The sequence below is a fragment of the Xenopus tropicalis genome, chromosome 1, assembly GCF_000004195.4.
Source record: "Xenopus tropicalis strain Nigerian chromosome 1, UCB_Xtro_10.0, whole genome shotgun sequence".
Classification (NCBI taxonomy): domain Eukaryota; kingdom Metazoa; phylum Chordata; class Amphibia; order Anura; family Pipidae; genus Xenopus; species Xenopus tropicalis.
This window is the reverse complement of record NC_030677.2, coordinates 151,529,206-151,554,222: the sequence shown is the minus strand read 5'-3', so window position 1 is coordinate 151,554,222 and position 25,017 is coordinate 151,529,206. Positions and strand designations below refer to the sequence as shown.

At 39.5% G+C, this 25,017-nt stretch overlaps 1 protein-coding gene across 1 annotated transcript in view; it reads left to right on the top strand.

The window, feature by feature from the left end:
* The window catches only part of gcn1 (GCN1, eIF2 alpha kinase activator homolog), a 39,988-nt gene that overhangs the window by 6,944 nt on the left and 8,027 nt on the right, over positions 1 to 25,017 (top strand). The window contains exons 16-49 of the mRNA XM_012969744.3: positions 688 to 780; positions 2,100 to 2,175; positions 2,283 to 2,442; positions 2,802 to 2,991; positions 3,083 to 3,207; positions 4,048 to 4,226; positions 5,346 to 5,439; positions 5,715 to 5,828; positions 7,146 to 7,344; positions 8,081 to 8,230; positions 8,321 to 8,499; positions 8,630 to 8,710; positions 8,895 to 9,038; positions 9,133 to 9,260; positions 9,395 to 9,584; positions 9,905 to 9,975; positions 10,113 to 10,278; positions 10,486 to 10,680; positions 11,139 to 11,385; positions 11,469 to 11,590; positions 11,667 to 11,781; positions 12,245 to 12,424; positions 12,508 to 12,728; positions 13,360 to 13,428; positions 13,553 to 13,691; positions 13,783 to 13,979; positions 18,505 to 18,647; positions 18,747 to 18,864; positions 19,740 to 19,955; positions 20,457 to 20,621; positions 20,706 to 20,867; positions 21,183 to 21,275; positions 21,865 to 22,008; positions 23,848 to 24,117. Coding sequence (XP_012825198.2) covers positions 688 to 780; positions 2,100 to 2,175; positions 2,283 to 2,442; positions 2,802 to 2,991; positions 3,083 to 3,207; positions 4,048 to 4,226; positions 5,346 to 5,439; positions 5,715 to 5,828; positions 7,146 to 7,344; positions 8,081 to 8,230; positions 8,321 to 8,499; positions 8,630 to 8,710; positions 8,895 to 9,038; positions 9,133 to 9,260; positions 9,395 to 9,584; positions 9,905 to 9,975; positions 10,113 to 10,278; positions 10,486 to 10,680; positions 11,139 to 11,385; positions 11,469 to 11,590; positions 11,667 to 11,781; positions 12,245 to 12,424; positions 12,508 to 12,728; positions 13,360 to 13,428; positions 13,553 to 13,691; positions 13,783 to 13,979; positions 18,505 to 18,647; positions 18,747 to 18,864; positions 19,740 to 19,955; positions 20,457 to 20,621; positions 20,706 to 20,867; positions 21,183 to 21,275; positions 21,865 to 22,008; positions 23,848 to 24,117 — 5,135 coding nt within the window. The remainder of the gene's footprint in view (positions 1 to 687; positions 781 to 2,099; positions 2,176 to 2,282; positions 2,443 to 2,801; positions 2,992 to 3,082; positions 3,208 to 4,047; positions 4,227 to 5,345; positions 5,440 to 5,714; positions 5,829 to 7,145; positions 7,345 to 8,080; positions 8,231 to 8,320; positions 8,500 to 8,629; positions 8,711 to 8,894; positions 9,039 to 9,132; positions 9,261 to 9,394; positions 9,585 to 9,904; positions 9,976 to 10,112; positions 10,279 to 10,485; positions 10,681 to 11,138; positions 11,386 to 11,468; positions 11,591 to 11,666; positions 11,782 to 12,244; positions 12,425 to 12,507; positions 12,729 to 13,359; positions 13,429 to 13,552; positions 13,692 to 13,782; positions 13,980 to 18,504; positions 18,648 to 18,746; positions 18,865 to 19,739; positions 19,956 to 20,456; positions 20,622 to 20,705; positions 20,868 to 21,182; positions 21,276 to 21,864; positions 22,009 to 23,847; positions 24,118 to 25,017) is intronic.

Sequence of the window (25,017 nt, the reverse complement as noted above, 5' to 3'; positions counted from 1 at the left end):
TATTTAATAAAAGGCTTAGATTGACCATTTATTGCATTTTAAAGCCTTAATTATTTGTTTTTTGTGAGAAACTTGGAAGTAGTGTAGTTATTATATAAATGTAACTGATAAGAGACAGATAAAGATTTTCTAAAAATGCATTGTGCTCGGCTTTCAAAGAGGTAGTCAGTTTTTTAAAAACAGGAAATTAAAGGCAACTGTAAAGTTGATATTTAAACAACCATTTAATCCAGTTCTATCTTGCTTGACTGTTTAAAGTTATCCTGCAGTCTTCTTTTTGGCAGATGAATAGCAGCATTTGGATCCTGCTAATTAACATATTAATTACAATATCTCACTGTTTATGGTACACAACATCTTGTGGTATTTTGTCTTGGCAGCTATTCCCAGAAAAGAGTGGCTGAGAATTTCCTTTGATAAAAGTCAATGACAGTGACTGTGAGGATGTCATATTTATTTTATAATTGAGAAATATAAGAAATGTATTGCAAATTAATAAATGTAATTGCCTCTTAATTAGGAATGATAATGTTACTCTTGCAATAGGAAAAATACATTTGACAGAATTTTTCTCAGTTTAAAAAAAAAAAAAAAAAAAAATTCTTACTGGCTGTTATGCCATAATTTCTTGCAGTCTGTTTACTGTATGCAGTCATGTTTCAAAAAATTATTTTCTATATTTTTCAGAAGCCAAGCTAAGCACTTTCTGGCAATTGGTAACAGATGAAAAGAAACAGATTTTTACTTCTGAGAAGTTTATAACCTCTGCAACTGAAGATTGTAAGTTTACTTCAATTTGTTAATAACTGAAAAGGGGAAAGGATGGTGTGTGTATTATGAATTAAAAATGTGGGGTGTAGTTAAAGTAATACAAATGCTAGGGACCTTTTATTTGAAGTAGAAGAAGCATTACAAATAACACCAGTGGTACTGGACACGAGTCATGACTTGGGAGAAAGGACAGGGAGAGTTTGTGTGAATAATGTGGGAAGGAAACAGGCAATTTGCATTTCATTGACAATGTTATCTGACTACTACTGACAAAAAAAACACTTATTTTGTAGTGGGTTCTTTAAGGAGTTTGGGAAGAAGACTTAAGTGTGAGAGTTGGTATATTAAGTGGTATAGTGGTTAACACTACAGTCTTGCTGGGCCTGGGCTTGCTTTCAACAAAGACACTACAGGTCATTTATAAACACTGGGCAAAATTTGCACAAGGTAACCAATTAGAAATTTCCTTTTGGTGTTCTGCCTAGAGCTGGCTGAAAAAATCTAATCGCAGATTGGCTGCTATGGGTTACAGCACAGGTCCAAATTTGCCCAGTGTTTATGAATGAGCCCTATTGTGGGGTGAATGTAGGTTATCCCCATGCTTTACTAGGTTTTCTGCAGGAACTGCAGATTTTCTCCCTCATTCCCAGAACATTATGTGCATGTGTGCCTGATATATTTCTGTCCTCTCTTAAGTTGTAATATAGGTTCGTAGGCAGTGCATTGTGTTGTGCCTGAGTCTGAGCTTTCAGAAAGAACCAGTGCTACACATTACAACTACTTTCAGATAACCCATTGTTTTTCCTACTCTCATGTAACTGGGCTGGACATGGATTACTTACTATTGAGTGCCAGTACCATATATCTACCACTTTTAGCAATACAGGTGTCGGGGAGCCACTATCTTGCTACCTTCCCATTGTTCTGCTGATCAGCTGCTAGGGGCAAAAGGGAGAGGGGTGATATCACTCCAACCCGGCAGTACAGCAGTAAAGTGTGACTGAAGTTTATCAGTCACATGGTTGTGGCACCCTGGGAGATGCTAATCATGGCTAGCCTCATGTTAAATTTCAATATTAAATATAAAAAAATCTGTTCAATCTTTAAAAAAAATGAATTTCAATGCAGGATTCTGCTGGAGAAGCTCTATTTGTTTTCCTATGACAATATGCTTTTAAACTTGTTCAGCCTTGAAAGAAGATTCATTCAACACTAGTTAGCCATATAACTTAGGCCTAGACTGATTTCAATGTATTCCTTGTTCATTCAGTTTTATGATTTCTCTCTTCCATAATTGACTGACATTTTTAACTGCTTTTTTCCCCCAGCGCTGTGCACATTATTGCAGTTGAGTGAAAGGCTTCTTCTTGATCACATTCATCGACTCTCTGATAACAAAGCTCAGTAGGTTTATATTAAAACCGTCTTTGGGCTGTATATGCTTAATTTTAATTTGTTTTCCCTGTATTGTTACTGTGTTTGCTAATATTTATTCTATGTTGGCTTTACAGACCATACTATCGTGCTCTGATCAGCATCCTGCTAAATCGCTCATGGAAAGTACGCAAGCTGTCTCGTCAAACTATAAAAAAGTTGCTAGCATCCCTTGGTGGAACGAAACTGGTGAAGGGCTTTTTGATAGAACTGAAATCTGTTCTGAGTTCTAACAAGGTCAGTGGCCTTGTATGTTTACCCTCAAAATACAACGTGTTGCTCCACAAAAAAACAAAAACTGTAACAGCCACATGTCAAACTTGTTTAACGTGTCTTTTTGATAATGGTATAAAGCAAGCACAAGAGGGAAAAAAGCTCATACTTTAATTTTTTCAGAGGTACAGGGTTCTGCTTTTGAGAGTACTGGCAAATTAGAGAAAGTCAGCTTTAAACAGGATAATCATATAACTTGTCATAACAAATGTCTGCCATGTTTTTACATTGATTACCTGAACACCTTTGGCAAAGTACCACATATTTTAAAAAAATATTGATCAACTGATTTGATATGCATGTTATGTTTGGTCATTTTGCAGCATCTGATATCAGACATACATGTAACAGAATCAGAGGATTCACCAGAACTGGGAAAATCACAGCTGTCTCCTAGAATTCTGCAGGAAGCACTTTATGTATTGACGCACGTGCCCGGACTGGAGTCAGACTCTATAGAGGCAGACTATTTGGCGCAGATGCTCCTTGTTCTTGCAAATCATCCATCTCTTAGTAAGAGGAAGCCAGCATAAAATGGTCAACTTTTTTTTCTGCATGTTGGTCCTATCTGTTAATACATTTGCATTTCTTTTTCTATAAATAGTGCCTGCATACTCTGGCCTCTGGGCAGACCTCCTGCAGAAGATGAAAATTGACCCAAACCAGTTCATTAATAAACACTTTGATGATTTTGTTCCTTTAATTACATCAAAGGATGCACTAGACCAGGTGGGTTTTAAGAATTGTTATTTATACTGCACATACAACTTGTGAAGTGCATGGCAAATAAAGAGGTGTTAGTTATTGTCAGGCTGTGCAAAAAGGCTCTGCTTTTAAACCTTATATGTGTACAATCAGTAAATAGAAAAATAAATGCTTGGTCTTGCTTGTTACTTTAGGAAAAGCTGGGAAATGATGTGCTAAAATATTTCCTTCTATTGGTGTTTTATGTCCTGAAAACACTGGGCCTGTTCCTTATTCCTAGTGTGGCCCTCAATATGCCCATTCTAACTGAAATCTGAGAATGAATCCTCTTATGAATAAAAGCAGGTAAACAAATTAGGGTTTTGTCAGTCCAGGGGACACAGAACCATGGGGTTGAGCTCCATCCTTCAGGTGGCCGAACACTTGACAGCTTTTCTTCAGCATAAAAATTGCCAGTGGACAATGGCTAGGATTAAATAAACCCGTCAAATCGAGTTAAAATCGGTTAAATTGGCATTAAACTGTTGTTGTTTAAAAAGTGACCTATAAGGAACATACCTTTTTTTAAATACCAGTGTAGTAGATAATAACAAACTGCTCCAGTGGAGGCCCCAGCCTGTGGTAAATCCAAAATTTAAATGTGATTTTCATTGGGCTGATTGTTATCATAAATTTATAAAGTGCCAACACATTCCACAGCTCTGTACAATTTTTTAGATTCGCAGAAAAAAATGACTAGGGAATGCTCACTATATTAATCATATTAATACTATTTACTTGTTCCTTTCATAAAACTTGGCACTTTTGTAGTTGTACCAACATACTTGCTTAAACTGCACGCATAATCATGTCTGACTTCTTTAGGCTGCACTGAATGCTGCAGGCTCTCTGGCTAGTCTTTCTCCTGGAAAAGTTCTCCCCCGTCTGATTGGGATCATCACTGAATCTCTGCAGAATCCTTCTTTGTGCCAGGTGACACGGGAGGAGTATGCAATAATGCAAACCCCTGATGGAGAGCTGTATGACAAGTCTATTATACAAAGGTAAAGATTCTTTTATAAACCTATTACAGGTATGGGACCTGTTATCCAGAAAGCTCGGGACCTGGGGTTTTCTGGATAAAGGGGGCTTTCCATAATTCGGATCTCCTGCCTTAGGTCTGCTAATAAAATTATTTAAACAGCAATTAAACTAAATAGGATTGTTTTGCCTCCAATAAGGATTAATTATATCTTAGTTGGGATCAAGTACAAGTTACTGTTTTATTAGAGAGAAAAAGGAAACCATTTTTAAAAATGTAAATTATTTGTTTTAAATGGGGTCTATGCGAGACACTCCAATGTGTCTGCAATGCCTTTAAATCATTTATTTGCAGAAATGAACAAACAGCACAAGCTTTCGGGGGTGATCCCTTCTTCAGGTGCACCTGAAGAAGGGGTCACCCCCGAAAGCTTGTGCTATTTGCTCATTTCTGCAAATAAATGATTTAAAGGCATTGCCGACACACTGGAGTGCTTCTTCCCCTTTGCAAAGATACATGGAAAAAAGGCTTGGGAGCGGCTGTGGAAGTTAAGCACCCTTTGAGAACATGTATGTAAGTGGTGTGCTGAAGATTTTTTTTTATGTCTATGGGAGACAGCCTTTCCATAATTCGGAACTTTCTGGATAATGGGTTTCCGGATAAGGGGTCTGATACCTGTACTATGTGTTTGTAAGATAAGATTTAACCTTGCAATGGATATTAATTTTCCATGAAATAGCAGCTACCCCTCAGCTACTCTAAAGCATATGAATCTAGACAGATATGAAAGCTGGTAGAAATAAACAGGGATGGAACTTTGATAATTAGGTGCTAGGAATTTGACTATGCCCACAGATGCAGTATCCACAACATATGGTTATTTTTTAAAAATGGTCTGTTTTTTGCTCTCAGTTATAAGGATGGCTTAGTACTATATTTTCATCAAATAATGCGTATTGTTAAGGTGAGTAAATTACAGTACTCACACATAAATAAGTTCATATCCATACATATTCACAGGTTAAAACATACACAGGTTGAAATTCCAACAGTCCAACAGTATCGCCAGTGCTCTGTGTGTGTCCTTATGAGTTTACTACCCAATCTGTTACCTAATCCTTTTTTTCTTATTTTCTTTTAGTGCTCAACAGGACAGCATGAAAAAAGCAAACATGAAAAGGGAGAACAAAGCATACTCCTTCAAAGAGCAAATCATAGAACTGGAGCTAAAGGAGGTACATTCTATATAATGAAGGCTGATTTACAACTTATAAACTATCATTAACTCTGTAAAATCCTTATAAGTGATCTTTGCTGATTGTCTTTTCATTCATATAAATCTGTATTTTGTTATAAATAGTGTTCCCCTTTATGTTAATGTAAGCATATTAGAAGTCACTTTTAAAGTTTGATAACCTATGTTGGCCTGAAGCAGAGATCTTACAAACCGTGTATGCAGTATGTGTAACAAAATCTGATATGTTTTGCTATAATATAACTTGTTTTAAAGGAAATAAAGAAGAAAAAGGGCATAAAGGAAGAACTGCAGTTAACAAGTAAACAGAAGGAAATGCTGCAGGCTCAGATGGAGAAAGAGAATCAGATCCGAAAGAGACTTATAGAGGTACAGCATTGGAATGGATAATATATAGACTTTCTCTTTGTTATTTAGTACAGGTATGGGACCCGTTTCCAGATAACTGGTCTGATACCTATATATTGAACAGATCAGATGCTCAAAGGGTAATCTGTTAAAAATATACTGACCCATAACTATAAGAATCCATAGGAACATGTCAGAATTGCAAAAAAAATTATATAGTCAGTATTGTAAGGATCAGTTAAGGGTTTTGTATGCATTTAAATATATTGTACTGTTAAGCTGGCTATACATGTAAAACAATAATATCACACTGCTGGAAATGCAGGACTTTGGAGGGAAGATCATATCAACAAGCTGATTTGGTCCTCATTCTGACCGGGTTTTTAAACCTACCCATTAGGTATCTGGACGATTTTTGCCCATTGTGAGGCCAGTAAGCTGCCGATTAGGTCTGGAAGCAGAGTCTCCGCTTTTAATGGCCCATGAATGCTTGCTGGTGTTCGAGGCAAATTAAAGGAGAACTAAACCCTAAAAATAAATATGGCTTAAAATGCCATATTTTATATACAGAACTTATTGCACTAGTGTAAAGGTTCAGCATCTCTTATATTAGTAATGATCCAGGACTTCAAAGTTGTCACAGGAACTTCCCATCTTGGATTTTGTTAGGAGTGGTAGTGACATGCTTAGTATGCTCTAAGCAGCTGTTGACACTAAGCTTAGGGTTTGTCGCAAATTGTTTAGGAGAATATAAGGTTTCCCTGTCATATAAGCTGATGCTACACAGCTTATTAAATTTTGGTACAAATTGCAAAATTTCAGAGCTGCGTTGTACCAGAAATTTCTACAATTTACTAATTGGCCTTATATTGTGACATTTATATTTATAGTATATTGTGCATTGGCCCCAAACTTAGTTACTGACAGCAACACCGAGAATGCACAGTGAATCGGCAGAAAAGAACATGGAAAGCTACTGGGGCATCTTCAGAGGCACAGATCTTTTCTGATAAAATCTGTTTTTTTTTTTTACATTGGAATGTAATATGTAGTCTGTTTTGCTTCAAGCAATTAGACAGGAGGAATTGTGTTTAATAATTTTGTGCCAGCCCTGGATAACAAATATGCTGTGCAGAATACAATGCTTTTAGTTCTTACCTGTTAATATAAAGTGGGGTCAAATGCTATTCTTGACAGAACTGAAACCTCAAATAGGATATATATTGCCAAGAAAAAGGTGTAGGTGCCGTATAAACTTTATATTTAAAAAAAAAAAAAATTGTTTCAATTTATAACATTACTTGAAGTTTAGGTTTATCCTTGATTTTCCTTTTCTAGTTGGATAGAGAATTGGAAAACGCCCTTCGACTTCTAGATTCTGTTTTACGGCAAAACCCTTCTGGTCTTTCTCAGCACATTCCAGCTCTGACTAGTTCATTTCTACCTTTACTTCAGTCTCCATTGGCTGCTCCTCGAATTCATAAAACCTTTGTGTCTTTTGCTAGCTGTGTTATTCCAGCCCATTTGAAAACATTTGGTAAGTAACTCTGAAAACGTATCCAGTACCTTTTTAGTTTGTTGTTGAAGGAACAGTTCAGTGTAACAATGAAAAGGCTGGAGTGAGCAGATGTCTAGCAAAATAGCCAGAACACTACTTCCTGCTTTCAGCTCTCTAACTCCTTAGTTAGTGATTTTAGGGGGGCAATATGGGACATAACTGTAAAGTTAGTTTGTGAGCACACAGGTCAGATTTAAAAGCAAACAAGCTGAACAGTTATGTCCCATATGTCCCCCCTCAAGACACTGGTTACTGACTTCTAACAGCTTAGAGAGCTGTAAAGGAAGAGGTAGTGTTCTGGCTATTATGTTAGACATCTTCCCACTCCAGCCTTTATAGATGACATTTTTACCTAACCAACTATATTGAAAACATTTTTTATTCTGTGCAGTCTATCTATTTTACCCAGTTTTATTTTTACACCGAACTGTTCCTTTTAAATCTAAAAAACACAGGATAAATCTAAAGAACGCAGGATAAACATCACGCACTTTTATGAACCAGTGCAGATTCCTTCATGTTTAACTGGAAAGTGCAGTGCTCCATTAGCTTTTTAGGACTGTTATATATACCTGTTAACTGTAAAGATCAGCTTAAAGCTTTATACATACCTACCCTACCCTGACAGCTTTCCTAGACTGTACAACTCACATTTATTTTAGTTAAAATGCCAAACTCAATTGTATGTAATATTTTCCTGGTTTGTTAACTTTAGGTACCTTAGTTGCCTACGTTACCCTCCGCTTGCTGAAACCAGAGTGTAGCCTGGACCCTGCATGGTGTCAGGAAGAGCTGTCAGTTGCGGTAAAAAGAGCAGTCACTCTCTTATATTCATATACAGTACCGAAACGCAAGGGTGACCCAGGTGAGGAAGTTATTACATGTTGGCAATATATAAGTAATTTTATTTATTTTGCAGTAGATTTTTTTTGTGACAGTTTATTTATACACATAGGTGTTTCCCCATTATCCGCTCCTGTATTTGCCTTCATATTTCCACTTTTGAAAATGGTTCTGATGGAAACTCCCAATAACAGTCAAGAGAATGAAGAGCTTCTGGTTCAGACATTGCAAATCATCACTGAACATTCACAGCTAAGATCTAATACCAACAAAAATGACATTGTGGATGAGGTGACTATATGGTTGTTGGGTTATTTATTAAGTTAGGGATTGACTTAAATTACCACACTGCTGTTGAGGGGTTTGATAAATTCAAATGTCTTTGGTTTGTTTACTTTTATATTTATTTTGTTCCTCTTAGAATGGCCCAGAACTGTTGCCACGTAGAGACATGCTCCTTCTCCTTACCAGGGTGATAGGGACAGCCTCCCCACAATTACAGGTGAGTCTGTTTATTTTATGGGACATATTTTTGTAAAAGTTGAAAATATTTTTCTTCACATTTATTGTATGTTTATTAGGAATTGAAAATACTGCCAAAGTCTATACAAATGTAATAGATGTAAGTGTTCTGTGCACAATTTTTTGTCATGATATTGACAGGGCTACCTTGCTTGGTTTCCCAGGTCATGGCTTCCAATACACTGACAACACTATGTACAAGCAGTGGAGGAGGGGAAGGGTGCACATATGCAGAGCAAGAAGAAATTGATGTTTTGTTGCAAGCGCTTCAGTCCTCTTGCTCAAGTGTGCGAGATGCTGTTTTAATGGTAAATAATAAGAGTTTTTCTAACTTTACATCCAGCTCTGTCCTGTTGTATGTCTGAGACCAAATTTATGTTCTCTGTACATTTTTTTGACAAGGGACTTATGGAGCTTAAGATGGTGCTGCCGACACCAGACACTGATGAGACAAACGGATTGAACTTGTTGCACAGACTCTGGGTGGTGAAGTTTGATGTTGAAGCTGAAATTAAAGAACAAGCTGCAAAGTTAGTCCAGTTACATGTTTCTTTTAAGATTTTCTAGTGACTTGTAGGCCCAAATATGATAGAGGGGTGGTATGGCTGTTACTGGATATTTGGTTTTTATCTCATGCACTTGACTGCTTTTCTGTGTTCCACAGGTTTTGGGAAACATTAGGGTTGGAATTGCAGCCTGAACTCTGCTCCCTCCTTATTAAAGATGTTATTTATCATGAAGAAGCAGTTAGGCAAGCAGGAGCAGATGCATTGTCTCATGCAGTTGGAGAATATCAGCATCAAGCTACTCCTGTCATGAACAAACTGATTGAGATCTATCATGAGAAGCTCTATGTAAGGCTCAGTTCTGTTTGATATATTTATAGAAGATAATGTACCACCTGCTGTAATGTATAATGCTATTAGCAATCCCTCTCAGTTCCCTAGTTTAATATCTGTGCCCTCCTCCTCTGGTGTGCAACAGCGCCACCACAATATACTGTGGTAGTGTTTTAGCTCATCTGTTGGTGCTGCTTATTTTATTCTGCTGCAATAGTAAATCTCTGTTAGTGAATGTCAGTTATGTTATCTGCACTTCTTTGACATTACACATTTTAAGTAAGGGCTGCTGTTTGCACTTCTCATTTCTGGTTTTTTGTTTGCACATGTTTTAGAGACCACCTCCTGTATTAGATGCACTAGGAAGAGTGATTTCAGAATCTCCTCCTGACCAGTTTGAAGCAAGGTAAAAATCGTGTTGGAACTTAATTATTTTAAACAACACAAGTGGTTCAGAAGTCCTGAAGCTGTGTGATAACTGCACAAAGTAACAAGTACAGTTTTTTTTCAGTACTACTTTTAACCTTTGATTGTCTTTTCCAGATGTGGCATTGCTCTTGCTCTGAACAAGATGGCCCAGTATCTAGATGGCTCACAAGTTAAGCCACTTTTCCAGTTTTTTGTCCCTGATGCACTTAATGATCGAAATGAAGAGGTCAGAAAATGCATGTTGGATGCTGCGTTGTCTGCTCTCAATGCTCATGGGAAGGTCAGTTGCTTTTTATTGTAGCTTGTTTTAGGTATCCAATAATAGTTTGACTTTGGGTGCCTATCAGTGATCTCAAGTAGTAATATGTAAGCATCTATCCAACTGCCAACAGTACTTGTAGGTGGGCTGGGCTGTAGTTCAAGAAGAGTTAAATACTGCATATTTACTACATGGGGTAAACAATATTGTTTTTTTTATTTTTTTCAGGACAGTGTTAATTCTCTATTACCTGTGTTTGAAGAATTCCTAAAGAATGCCCCCACTGATGCTAGCTACGATACTGTAAGGCAAAGTGTTGTTATCCTTATGGGCTCATTGGCAAAGCACTTGGATAAAAGTGATCCCAAAGTTAAACCAATTGTTGCCAAGCTAATTGCAGCATTATCTACTCCATCACAACAGGTACAAGTGGCGACCATTCTATTTACATATATTTAAGTTTTGATTGGATTGGTACCAGAGAGTAATATTTATATCTTCATAAACCTTAAACCATTTTCATTAATTACAGTAATTCAAAGAAAAAATATAGTGTGAATTAGTAATTTTGGGATTCCATCAAACAAATTTTGTTGTACTATTTTCTTTCCAGTTGTCTTCCCTCTTGTTAGTTCATTTGCAGATGTGTTCTTTGCAGCTTTGCATGTATAAAATCTATCTTATGTAAAAGTCCTTTATTGCTTGTTTATTCCTAAAATGAGGTTGTCTACTGCTACTGTTTTGTGTGTAGCTTAACAGTTTTTAACTTCATGGTTGCCAGCAAATAAGTAAATATAATACTGTCAGTAACTGTACAGATACCATGAACACCAAGAGTGCTGCTGCTTTTCTTCTGTGCTCATTGTTTTGTTATCTTAAAGGTTCAAGAATCTGTTGCCAACTGTCTACCACCCCTTGTGCCAGCTATTAAAGAAGATGCTGGAGGAATGATTCAGAAACTTCTGACCCTTCTTCTAGAATCTGATAAATACGCAGAACGTAAAGGTGCTGCCTATGGACTGGCAGGACTAGTAAAGGGGCTAGGAATTCTTTCCTTGAAACAGCAAGACATGATGACAACCTTAACTGATGCCATTCAAGATAAAAAAAATTTCCGGCGTAGAGAGGGTAAGCGGGAATCATAGTTTGAATTGTAGTTTGTCAGATGTTGCTTTGGAACTTTGTGTAACATATTCATAATCTTATTCCAGGAGCACTCTTTGCATTTGAGATGCTTTGCAATATGCTTGGAAAGCTTTTTGAGCCATATGTTGTTCATGTATTACCTCACCTTCTGCTGTGCTTTGGAGATGGAAATCAGTATGTGCGAGAGGTAGGAACAGGCTAATCTCTAGTCATATCTGTCACAGTATAACCCACAGAATAATAAAATAGAATCTTTGTTTTAGGCTGCAGATGAATGTGCCAAGGCTGTTATGAGTAATCTAAGTGCCCACGGTGTTAAGCTTGTTCTGCCATCACTACTGGTTGCTCTTGAGGAGGAATCCTGGAGAACCAAAGCCGGTAATTATAACTCCATGTCTTTCTGTCGTTGATTATTCATATGTGGAGTTGTTACAATTTGCTTTCATTATGTTCTTTTTCATGGTAATGATCAGCAGTAGAGATTTGCCCTTATAGGCTTGCAGTGGAAAATAGATGAACAAATGTGGTTTCAGTCTGTTGTGTTATGCTTGAAAGTCAATATAACATTTTAACAAATGTGATATGATTCACTCATGGTCTCATTAGAAAGAAACTGTATAGCCAAAGCTCCGTGCTAAAGAAAAAAGTCACTTTTGCTCATATTGTCAAAAATGTTTGACTTATGAGTGAATTTTATGGGGGACACATGCCACTGGGTACCAAAGACTCATATACCTATTCTGGATGGCCAGTCTTAGCTTTTTTTGTGTCCTTATATTCATATATCAAAAATATTTAATACAAAATATTTTAATTACACATCTGTTTTTCTTTCCTTCAGGGTCTGTGGAATTGTTGGGCGCAATGGCCTACTGTGCTCCAAAACAGCTATCATCTTGCCTTCCAAATATTGTGCCAAAACTCACAGAAGTGCTGACTGACTCGCATGTGAAGGTTCAAAAAGCTGGCCAACAGGCATTGCGCCAGATTGGCTCAGTAATACGCAACCCTGAAATATTGGGCAAGTCTTTATTTCTGTTAAACTATTGCCCATGCACCCCCTTATAAACATACACATATAAATTCTGTGTCTTATTTCTTTAGCCATCTGCCCTGTTTTGCTGGATGCACTGGCTGATCCTTCAAGAATGACACAAAAGTGTCTACAAACTCTACTGGACACAAAGTTTGTGCATTTTATTGATGCTCCCTCTCTTGCACTGATTATGCCCATTGTGCAACGGGCATTTCAGGACCGGTCCACAGATACCAGGAAAATGGCAGCGCAGATTATTGGAAATATGTATTCTCTAACAGACCAAAAGGTAGCTATAGACCTGCCGTTTTCTTTGTGTTTTAGACTTACATGCATCAACTTTCTGTGCTTTAGCATTTGACTACTTATGAAGCAGATTTCACCAAGAGATTGCTTAGAGCATGGCTGCCATCATCGTTTTATTATATGTCGGAAACTCTATTTGTAAAATAGCGCCCTCAGTAAGGAAACCATTGGACATTACTGAGGAAAACAGTGTAGTTAATTAGTCTAAATTAGTGTTTCTAAAGCAAACGCATGCTTTCCAGTGCAGGACAGCAGTACATTCTATTTTAATTACTTTAAAATATTTTTTTTTTTTAAGTTACAGTTAATTTTAGCTGGCTGTACATGAGCTGTTATATGTCTACTATCTTAGCTACCCTTGACCTACTCTGCAAAAATTCTGTTGGGTGAGGACTACATCAGGCTGCAAATGTGGTTCTCTCCTGTTGGGTCTGCATGGGCCCCTATATGTGAAATACTTATTGGCCCAGTTGCCAAACAAAAATCTGCTCATTTCATAATGCTGTCAAATGTGTGGATCTAATCCCATTCAAGCATGTATGACTAGCTTTAATTAGTTTTATACGAGTGCCATACAATATTACATTATAATTATTATACTTTTTGTCTTTCAGGATCTGGCTCCTTACCTTCCCAGTGTCATCCCTGGACTTAAAGCTTCTTTAATAGACCCTGTTCCTCAAGTAAGAAGCACTGAGAGAATTATAACTCAAGATAAGACAGTTGACATATATTGTATTAATATGTTACAAATTTATAGTAATCTATTTTTTTCTTTTTGTTTTGAAATAAACCCTTTCAATATAGGTTCGTACAGTGTCAGCAAAAGCTCTTGGTGCAATGGTTAAAGGAACTGGGGAGTCTTGTTTCCAGGACTTGCTGCCTTGGCTTATGGAGACATTAGCATCAGATTACAGCTCTGTGGATCGCTCTGGTGCTGCACAAGGTTAAAAACCTCATTTTCTAAAGTTTTCTCTGCACACTAGACAGTTTATAAGAGAATAATGTTAACCATTTGCCATTCTTGATCTCTACAGGTCTTTCTGAAGTTATGGCTGGTTTAGGAGTTGAGAAACTTGATAAGCTTATGCCAGAAATTGTAGCAACCGCCAGTAAAGCAGACATTGCTCCCCATGTCCGTGATGGTTACATAATGATGTTTATTTATTTGCCAATTACCTTTGGTGACAAATTCACACCTTATGTTGGACCAATTATTCCATGCATCTTAAAGGTACAAGTTTACATGCTTCCCAAGCTTTACTAAACTCTGTAATAAGTCAGTTACAATTTTGTACTTGCTTGCATTTATGTGATGCTGCTGAGGGATACAGAATGTGGGGAGGGGCTGGTTTTAAATTGGATCACTGTTGAAAAACAGTTAAAATCTTATAGGAGTGGTTCATCTTTTGAATTAACTTGGTATGTTATAGAATGTCATATTACTAGCAATTTTGCAATTGATCTTTATTCCTCTTTCATTTCAGGGGGACACAGGCACTGATGGGTTAACTCTACCTTCCGGGAGGAAAGGACACTAAAAGAACTGTGACAGCCCTCCCAGGGGGCCTGGCTGCCTCTCTCTGCAGGCTACACCCCCCTTTGGGGGCTGGAATTGCCCAGTTCTTTTAGTGTCCTCATGGGAGGAGGACATAACTCCCTCTGGGAGTTCTTTTACTTATTTTATCTACTTTATTTTATGTTGTTTTACTTAAAATTTTTACTTAAATTTTTATTCCCTACAGGTCTCTGGGGCAGGAGTCTTCTGACAAGGGCAGGAGCTTCGGCTCAGCCCCTTGGGCTCCTACCCCCATGCGATTCTCCCCTTGGGGGAGAGGGGTACAGGGGCCGATTGCCCCTATGACAAGGACAAGCCGCCGGTCATTGGACCCTGCGGCTGCAGACCGCAGCACAATGTTCCACGGCTACGCCTGCGGCGCTGCGGCGCCGGCACCTCGAAAGGGCATTCCCTGGGGAGCCCGAGCGCTCCCATTCAGGCGGCCGCAGAAGCGGCAGCCCCTATCAACGACGTGCCTTCTGCGCGCCCTCTCCCCTGTACCCGGAAGTAATGCGCCTTAGCGCCCACCTCCTTTTATTCGCGCCTTCTGACCGCGCTCTCTTCCTGCACCGCCTCCTTCCTCACAGCGCTTCTGTAACTGGTTGCAGACCGAGTACCTGTCTCTCTCTAGGTTACACCCTCAGTGGCTTCGGTTTCTCTCTCTCTCTGACAACAGCATTAGCAGGTCAGCAACTGCTTCTTGGCAACTCCTACTTCTGCCTACACACACTTCCTTCCCTGCAACAGGTGTATCTCACCTCATTGCATCATATTTTACCAATTATTATGGCAGATCCTTCCAAGGAGGGCCCCAGGTTACGCTCAGCACAGGCTACTTCCAAGAACCCTGTTGCAGCGTGGGTTACCTTCCTCGCTTGCGCCCGTTGTTGCGCCAGACTCCCCACTGGACATTCTGAGCCCTTATGTGTCTCTTGCACACAACCTGCTCCTCCAGTGCCTGCTGCCTCACCTGATGCCTCAGGACCCGCAGCCTCCATGCCTGAACCTCCTTGGGCCCGCAAATTAGCTAATTCGCTCGCCTCCCTACAGGGCCTTGCCAGACTCTCTGGACAAACTGGTCAACCAACTAGTCTCCCAGCCTCCTTCAGGCTCTTTAGGCAAGCGCAAGGCTCTAACTATCCCTTCAATTCCGGACTCTGACGAAGAGTCGGAACTTGCAGAGGAAGGGCAGCTTTCAGAGGGCTGGTCCGACGAGGACACCCCGCAGACCAACGCTGAATTCCCTGTCCCATCCGACATTGACGGCCTAATCAAGGCTGTTCTAACAACTCTCAACGTGTCCGCTCCTACTTCTGCAGACCCATCCAAGGATCTCTTTAAAAGACAAAAGAAGACCTCTAGAGTCTTCACTTCACACGACCAACTCTTCTCGGTTGTCAAGGATGAATGGGCCTTTCCGGATCGTAAGACCAACACCTCTCTGCGTTTCTCCCTCCTTTACCCCTTTTCTAAGGAGGACATGGATCTCTGGTCTCTTTCACCTACAGTGGATCCTCCCATTTCCAGACTATCCAAGTCTACCACCATCCCTGTCCCTGACGCCGCGGGATTTAAAGATCCCATAGACAAAAGGCTTGAAGGATTCTGCAAATCCATTTTCTTCGCCTCCGGCTCTGCCCTAAGACCCACCTTTGCCACAGCTTGGGTCAGTCACGCCTGCGAGGTCTGGACAGACCAGCTTAGCCAAGCAGTCCTCAACGGTTTTGACCAATCCTTGATCCTCCAACTCACCGCACAGATCAAGGAGGCTTCTCAATTTCTCTGTCAGGCCTCCCTTGATTTGGCCAAAATGATTGCCAGAGCCTCTTCTACCTCCATTGCCGCCAGACGGTTCCTTTGGCTCAAACACTGGTCGGCGGACCTTACCTCCAAAAAATCCCTGGTCTCCATCCCCTTCCTGGGGAAGGTTCTCTTTGGCTTAGAGCTGGACAAGATCATCCGCCAAGCCACGGGAGGCAAGAGCACCCTTCTCCCTCAGAACAAGACGAAACCTCAGAACACAAATCGGCGCTTCTCCCGTTTTCGCTCCTTTCGTCCGAAACAAACCAAGCAGCCTTCCTCAGACAGATCTTCCTCCTTCAGGGGGAGGGGCAAGAGGCCCTGGTCCTCAGGAAAACAGGGTCAACTACCGTACCTGGCGAACCTTAATCTCCTGGTGCTCGGTCCAGGATCTCCCTCCCCATCGCTTCAACATAGCCCACATACTGGGCTTCCTGCAACAGGGTCTCGACAAGGGCCTCCGCCCGGCGTCTCTAAAGACCCAGGTTTCGGCTCTTTCTGTCCTATTCCAAGGCCAGATCGCATTAAATCCCCACATCAGGACCTTCCTTCAGGTCGTGGCTCATTTAGCCCCCCCCCCATCCGTCCACCCACTCCAGGGTGGGACCTCAACCTGGTCCTCTCTGTCCTCCAGGGGCCACCCTTTGAGCCCCTTGCCACGACATCTGAGACTCTTCTTACATGGAAGACCGCCTTCCTTCTTGCCATCACCTCAGCCAGAAGAGTCTCAGAGCTCTCAGCTCTGTCCTGCCAATCCCCGTTCCTTGTATTTCACCTGGACAAGGCCGTCCTCAGGCCCACCCCCGCGTTCCTGCCTAAGGTGGTCTCGGCCTTCCATTTAAGCCAGGACATTGTTGTTCCGTCTTTCTGCCCTCACCCCAAAAATCCCAGGGAGACAGCGCTCCATTCCCTGGACGTAGTCAGGGCTCTTAAATTCTACATCCAAAGATCAGCAACCTTCAGGAGGTCTGATGCCCTCCTCATCATCCCCGTAGGCCCCCGCAAGGGCTTACGGGCCACCAAAACCACCCTTGCAAGGTGGATCAGAGGCACCATCACCAGAGCCTACCAGGTTGCAGGCAAGCCCTCTCCCCTCAGGGTCACAGTTCACTCAACCAGATCCCTGGCCGCCTCTTGGGCAGCAAAGAACCTTGCCTCTGTGGATCAGATCTGCAAGGCCGCCACCTGGTCCTCTATCCACACCTTCACACGTTTCTACCAGGTGCATGTAGCATCCTCAGCGGAGGCCGCATTTGGCAGAAAGGTACTGCAGGCAGCAGTACAGGCTCAGACATAATTTCGTTTCCCCCCCTATCTATTTCGGGACTGCTTTTAGACGTCCCATCAGTGCCTGTGTCCCCCTGAAATGAAAGAGGAAGATGGATTTTTGTCTTACCTGTAAAATCCTTTTCTCTCTTCATTGAAAGGGGGACACAGGCACGCCCCCCCTTCTAGTCTCTGCCTGCCAAGTTAACGACTTCTTGGAACGCGACCGGTGCCTCAGTCTTCCTCGGCCCTCCTAGGAGGGAGTCCTCCACTTACCGACTCCAAGAAACCTCATCCCACAGGGCTCGATGTACATAGTTGCCAAGACACAGTTCATAGACCTTGGCCCACAGTTATAGTTCTTGCTCCTTTTCTACTACTTCTGGGCAATTCCAGCCCCCACAGGGGGGTGTAGCCTGCCGAGAGAGGCAGCCAGGCCCCCTGGGAGGGCTGTCACAGTTCTTTTAGTGTCCTTTCCTCCCGGAAGGTAGAGTTAACCCATCAGTGCCTGTGTCCCCTTTTCAATGAAGAGAGAAAAGGATTTTACAGGTAAGACAAAAATCCATCTTTTTTCTTTATAGTTAGTTATTTGCCTTCCTTTTCTATCTCTTTCCAGCCTTGAAATGGGGGTCACGGACCCCAGCAGCCAAAAAACTATTGCTTTGTTGCTTGGACAATAAGATCCTAGCAGTCAGAAAGTTGATGAAATACCAAACTTGAAAGCTGATGAACAAAAATCACTGAAAAACCATAATAAATAAATAAAAAGAGGCCCAATTGCAAATATCACTATCTACATCATACTAAGGGTCAGATTTATCAAAATGTGAGTTTAGAGCTTAATTCATAAAAACTCGCCCGAGTTCTATTCAGAGTATTTATCATTGGGTGTAAGTTAGAACTCCCTATTTGATAAATAAGCTTCTAAAAATCCCATAGGAATGAATAGAATGTGGGCAAATTTTTATGTATTAAGGTCTAAACTCACATTTTGATAAATCTGCCCCTGCAAGTTAAAGTTGAATTACCCCTTTAATATGTTATGCTAAATTACTTTAGAAGATAAATACTCCAAACTTCAAATTAAATTGTATAAAACCTGGATTTGCCTTACTCAGATTTTATATAATTTCAGGCACTGGCTGATGAAAATGAATTTGTGCGTGATACTGCATTACGTGCTGGACAAAGAGTTATAACTATGTATGCAGAAACAGCTATTGCACTCCTTTTACCACAGTTGGAGCAGGGTCTATTTGATGACCTTTGGAGAATAAGGTAAACTTATATTCTATGCAGCTTTTCTTAAATTAATGAGCATATATGCATTAAAAGTTCATTTTATATTTAACTGTGAACAATATCTTCTAAATGTAGGTATAGTTCTGTACAGCTGCTTGGGGACCTTTTGTTTCATATCTCTGGAGTAACAGGAAAAATGACAACAGAAACGGCCTCAGAAGATGATAACTTTGGAACAGTGCAATCAACCAAGGTACAAGTTATTAATATTGTAATTCTGCTAGCTGGGAAAAGTGTGAATGCAAGCTTCTGTAAAGCCGTTCTGTAAGGAAGGCCAGCAAATTTGTGTACACTGTTTCAGCAAGTGTCTACTAATATATTATTAAGTTAGTGGTTTTTTTTTGTTTTTTTTACAAATTAAATAGTTTGGCTATCACTAGGTCATTAACTCCCTACATTAAATTTGATACATGAATTAATATATTTCTCAGCTACTAAGCATGTCCCTCAATGTGTAGTCTGTTACTGGGCACCTATTAAAATTTGATACACTAGATCCTGGCATGTATCAAACTTAGTAACTAATTTATGACTGTCCATCATACTAAGCTACTTCTGAGAATCCAGAGGGCAAGGTGAATTAAACAAATACATTGCAAAAGTTGTTTTGGTACGTTTACATAATTGATAAGCACATGGCAGAACTGCAGTTTATTTTTTTTATATTTCTGTGGTCTTATTCTTGGTAATATTGACACTTTGCTGGGTGCACTTAACGGACATACAGAGACTTCTTTTTTTTTTTATACATATACCAGAAGAGGACTGTGGTCCAAAACTCTGACTTGGTGGTGCATATCGCCTGCGGTTTTTTTTTTTAGGGCGTATTGTCAGCCCGCACATATCCACAGGCTGATGATACGCCCTTGTGCCCTTGTCCTAAGGCATTTTATGTTCAGAAAAAATATTTACCTGGTGCTGACAAATTATGCATTTTATAAATTCACATGGTGTTAAGGACAAGCCAGCAGTGAAATAGCAAAGAATCTGCACTGATAGTTTTGGTTTGTTCTTTGAATGTTTTCTTTTTGTTCAACTCATTTACACTTCTTGTATTTTCCGCTAAAGGCAATCAGAGAAGCACTAGGAGCAGACAGAAGGAATCGTGTACTAGCTGGGCTGTACATGGGACGGTCAGATACACAACTTGTAGTGCGGCAGGCATCATTACACGTTTGGAAAATTGTGGTTTCAAATACTCCTCGCACTTTAAGAGAAATTTTACCAACCTTGTTTACATTACTTCTGGGCTTTCTTGCAAGTACTTGTGCAGATAAGCGAACGGTGAGTTATTTTCTAGCACTACACCCTGCTATTAAAGGAACAGTAACACTAAAAAATGAAAGAGCTTTAAAGTAATAAAAATATAATGCACTGTTGCCCTGCACTGGTAAAACTGGTGTGTTTGCTACAGTAACACTACTATGATTTATATAATAAGCTGCTGTGTAGCCCCAGGGGCAGCCATTCAAGCTGGAAAAAAGGAGAAAAGGCACAGGTTACATAGCAGATAACAGATAAGTTCTGTAGAATACAATAGTGTTTTATCGGTTATCTGCTATGTGCCTGTGCCTTTTCTCCTTTGAATGGCTGCCTCCATGGCTACATAGCAGCTTATTTATATAAATTATAGTAGACTTTCTGAAGTAAACACACAACTTTTACCAGTGCAGGGCATCAGTACATTATATTTTAGTTACTTTTATACACTTTCATTTTTTGGTGTTACTGTTCCTTTAACTCTACAACAATGAAATAATAATCCTCTTTCTTTGGTATTCTTAGATTGCTGCTAGAACACTGGGCGATCTTGTTCGGAAGTTAGGGGAGAAAATCCTTCCAGAGATAATACCTATATTAGAAGAGGGTCTGAGATCTGATAAGAGTGACGAAAGACAGGGCGTGTGTATTGGGTTAAGTGAGATCATGAAATCCACAAGCAGAGATGCAGTGAGTGTCAAAATTTATTTAGACTTCAGCTGACCATAGTTGCCATTTTTATGGTTTAACTAGTTAGCTATTCTTATCTTGTAGGTATTGTTTTTCTCTGAGTCTCTTGTACCAACTGTAAGAAAAGCATTGTGTGATCCACTTGAGGAAGTCAGAGCAGCTGCTGCAAAAACCTTTGAGCAGGTACACTCCACAATTGGCTACCAAGCACTTGAAGATATTCTGCCATTCCTCCTTGAACAGCTGGTAAGTATAATTTTATCAGTGCAAAAACAAAACTCATTAGCATTAGCAAACAAAAGCTCAGATTTTGTTATTAGTTACAATTTATGGGGGGAGGAGGAATAATAAAGTCAGCATGCTGAAACACAGTTGAAAATTGTAAACTGAATCCTGTTCATTAATACAGAGCAGAAGTATAAATGTTTAGTGCAGACAGATATCCAAGCCCTTTTTTCCTTTAAAAGTTTAGATTCACATTTTATGAATACACAGAAACCATATTTAATTTTGTATTGAAACTTTCAATAGATAATTTTTACTACTATTTTTTACCCTTAGAACGATGAAGAAATGTGTGATTTTGCTCTGGATGGACTTAAGCAAGTTATGGCTGTGAAGAGTCGTGTTGTACTGCCTTACCTAGTACCCAAGGTGAGCCACTCCAGGCAGTGCTCTAGTAGTGAAAATAAAAAGGGTAGTAAACAAAATATAAAATTTTGTGTAACGAAAGTGAAAATATTTTTAAGCAACTTTCCAGTGGTTTTAAATTCATTTGTAAATAGAATAGCTCTTGAAAGCAATATCCTTGTCCCTTGCTTTTCTCTTCCACTGGCTAGTCCTGGTTGCCTATACCTGTGCTGTCCAATTTATTACATCCTAGTGAGCCAATTTAATCCTCAAACACAGTATTTGCCCTTTCTCATTGGAATCATCTGATGTAATGTGTTTTCTCAAAAGAGAGTGAGGAGGCAATCTATTTGTGTTTTTAAGCAGCTTTCCTCCACCCAATCCCGCAATTTATTTAAACCAAATACCTTGCCTAGGAGTTAGCACTATATCACAAATCATATCACACGTATATAATTAAAAATCTGATTTACTTTTTGCTATAAAAAGTCATTGCATTCAATTTAATAGTGTACCCAATTGTGTGTACCCACTATAAAAATGTATTTTCAAGTTTACTTCCTCTGTAAAAAAAAATACATAACTGCATTTATTGTTTCATTTCTCTTCGCAGCTGACTTGCCCTCCAGTAAACACACGAGTCCTGGCGTTTCTGTCTTCGGTGGCAGGTGATGCCCTGACAAAACACTTAAATGTCATTCTTCCTGCTGTGATGTCTGCTTTGAAGGCACATCTGGGAACAGAGGAGGAGCAAGTGGTAAGGAAGGTTTAAATAATTGGGGAATTATGTACTTGATTTTATCAGATACTGGGATGCTAGGGTTCAGTAGGTATTATAAATAATTCAGGCTGTTGAGATTAACCCTTTTTTTCTAAAATGTGCAGAATGAGTTAAAATACAGCTAGATGTTTAGTTATTCTGATATCTTTTATAAGACATGTTACTGAAAACATTAAACATGCTGGATTAATTTTAGCAGGATTGTAATCCACCTCTTCAGATATCAGTCAGATAAGTATATGCCCCTGTTTATTAAGGGGAAACACTGAGGGCAAAGTGTCTGTTCTTAACGTTGACCCAGCTGCCAGAATGCAGCCAATCTGCACTTCAGTGTAACTAGACTTGATTTGGATAGGGCTACATCAGATATTGCTAATTCTGGCCACTTAACCTGTAAAATCTGATATTGAAAAAATGCCCATATTGGGCTGATCCAAAAGTACAGATTTCATGGCAGTAATTAGATCATGCAGGTGATTGCCTCAGGCTATTCAGACTACAAACACGGCTCAATAAGGTCCCCAAGAGCTTGCTCATAGTATGACTGGATTCTACCTGCTATATTTGCCTATTATGACTTCTCCTCCCTGGTCTGCAAACTTGGTCTGAAGCTTGGTCTGACCTTTTAACTGGGGTGTTGAGAGACATTTCCCTGCAATGAGCTCCAGAGCTACTTTCTCATTAGCTTAGTTTAGGACCACCATTAGAATAACAGGACAACACATTTACTCCTATATATAACAAAAGGCATTAAGTTTGTCCAGGAGCAGTAACCCATGGCAACTTATAAGATGTTTGCTTTTAAACAGGTGATTAGTAAATCCTACCTACTGATTGGTAGCTATGGGTTTACTGCTCTTGGGAAAACCTAAAAAAAAAAGCCTTTTATTACAGGTCCTTGCCCCAAGGGGCCCAGCAAAGTAAAAGAATGGAGACCCAGTTAAAAAGAAAAAGCTTGCCTGTTGAGCACATCTGACAACACCCCCAGTCTGCCTAGCTATGCCCTGTTAATCCCAAAACATGTACACAACATGCCCAAACTCTGCCTATTTCCAGCACAGGCTCCAATTTTTTTCTGGTCTGCAATCTGGACCATTGGTATTTCAAGGCTAATTACGGCTATGGGGACTCTAACAGGACTAGGATATAGCAACCGGCATGGTTTTCAGGATTTCCTTAAACCTCACTTCCATTTCTCATAAGACATTAACCCATTAATGGAGATCTAAACCCCAAAATTAATTGACACATGTTGAGAAGGAAGGGAGAGAACTGTTCTAATGTTGCTCTGGAGAGGGTTACTTAAGCAGAGCAAGGTTCCCTGTTTTACTTCTAAACATATTCTCCCCAACTGTACAGTCAGAAGACTGGCTAGAAGGTGCTGCTGTTGTTGAAAATTCAATTTATTGGCAGTTAAACAGCTTAAAAAGTAAATGGCAAAAGTGCTTAGAAAACAAACACATTTCATTTAACCCCCAAAACCACAAGTGAAATAGCCTCCATTTTATTTTTAACTTTTATGAAGCTATAGTAATTGTTAATAAAATTGCAAAAGTGTTCCAAAGAGAGTGTGATTAAATTCATTTTTACTTCATTTGGATTTTATCCACTGTAGGATGGTTTTGTTGGTGACAAAAATAGACAGATATATTCGTTTCTTATTCTCAGAAACCCCATTTTTTTTGTAAAATTACTTTTTGTCTATGTCATATTATTAATCAGGATTTTGTTTTTGAAACTCCAGTCATGAATAACTGTCTTGTTTTGGAGGAATAATTTGGCATTTATCTTTTTTTTTTTTATTCATTTTTGCAGGAGCTGGCAAACTGCCAAGCCGTCATCCTTTCAGTAGAGGATGATGTTGGACAGAGGATTGTACTAGAAGATTTACTGGAAGCCACCCGCAGCTCTGATGTGGGAATGCGACAAGCTGCTGCCATTATATTAAATATATTCTGTGCAAAGACAAAAGCTGATTATACAGCACATCTCAGGAGCCTGGTGTCTGGACTTATGCGGCTTTTTAACGATAGCAATGAGGTGGTTTTGAATGAAAGCTGGGACGCCCTCAGTGCCATTACCAAAGTGAGTTTTCACATGTCACAGTTTATCTGCTGGAAAATACAACTTTGTATGGGCACTCCTCTTTAGAACTTGGAAAGCTCTAACCACTTCAAAAATGTATTTGAAGGAGAAGAATTGACTTAAAAAATAAAACAGGCCCAAGGGTGAAACCGTTAACCAGTGAATCACCCCTTTAACTTCTAGTACTATTGTTGCTATTTATTTCTTCTCTTTCAAACTACTGCCTGGTTGCTAAGGTAAACAAGACCCTAGCAACCAGATAGCTGATGAAATTCCAAACTGGAGAGCTGCTGAACAGAAAGCTAAATAACTGAACCACAAACCAAAATAAAAAAAAAAAAAAAAAAAAAAAAAAACTCTCTATATCAATGTCTATACCATACTAAAAGGGGTAAACAACCAATTTAAAGACCCTTTATTTGTTTTACCCTTTGGACTAGTTTGCTTTTTATTTATTATAAGGATTGATTATCCAGCACCCAGTTCATTAAAATAAGTACACAGTATGAGAAAGAGTTTTGTTTGAGAGAAGGGTCATTTTTTATGTGAAGGTTTTTGTAGCATTGAAATGAACATCACAACATTTTAAATCAGATTTTTTTTTTAGTATTTAACATGGCTTTTGCATGTTTATGGTGTGATTCAAGCTTAATCCACACCACAGATTCTCTCTTCCCACTGAATTGTGATGTAAACCAGGTAATAAGACCCATTTTTTAGTTACTTAAGTTGTTGCTCTTGGCATTGGAAAAGATGCTGTTTACTCTTTAGGGATTCTGCTTTCAGCATTTCTGTATGGCTTTCAAAGCATTAGGATTTACTCTGATTTAAAAGTAAGTTACAAAATCACCTAAATTAAAAAAAAAAAAAAACCCAAAACATTTGCAAGCCAATCTACAC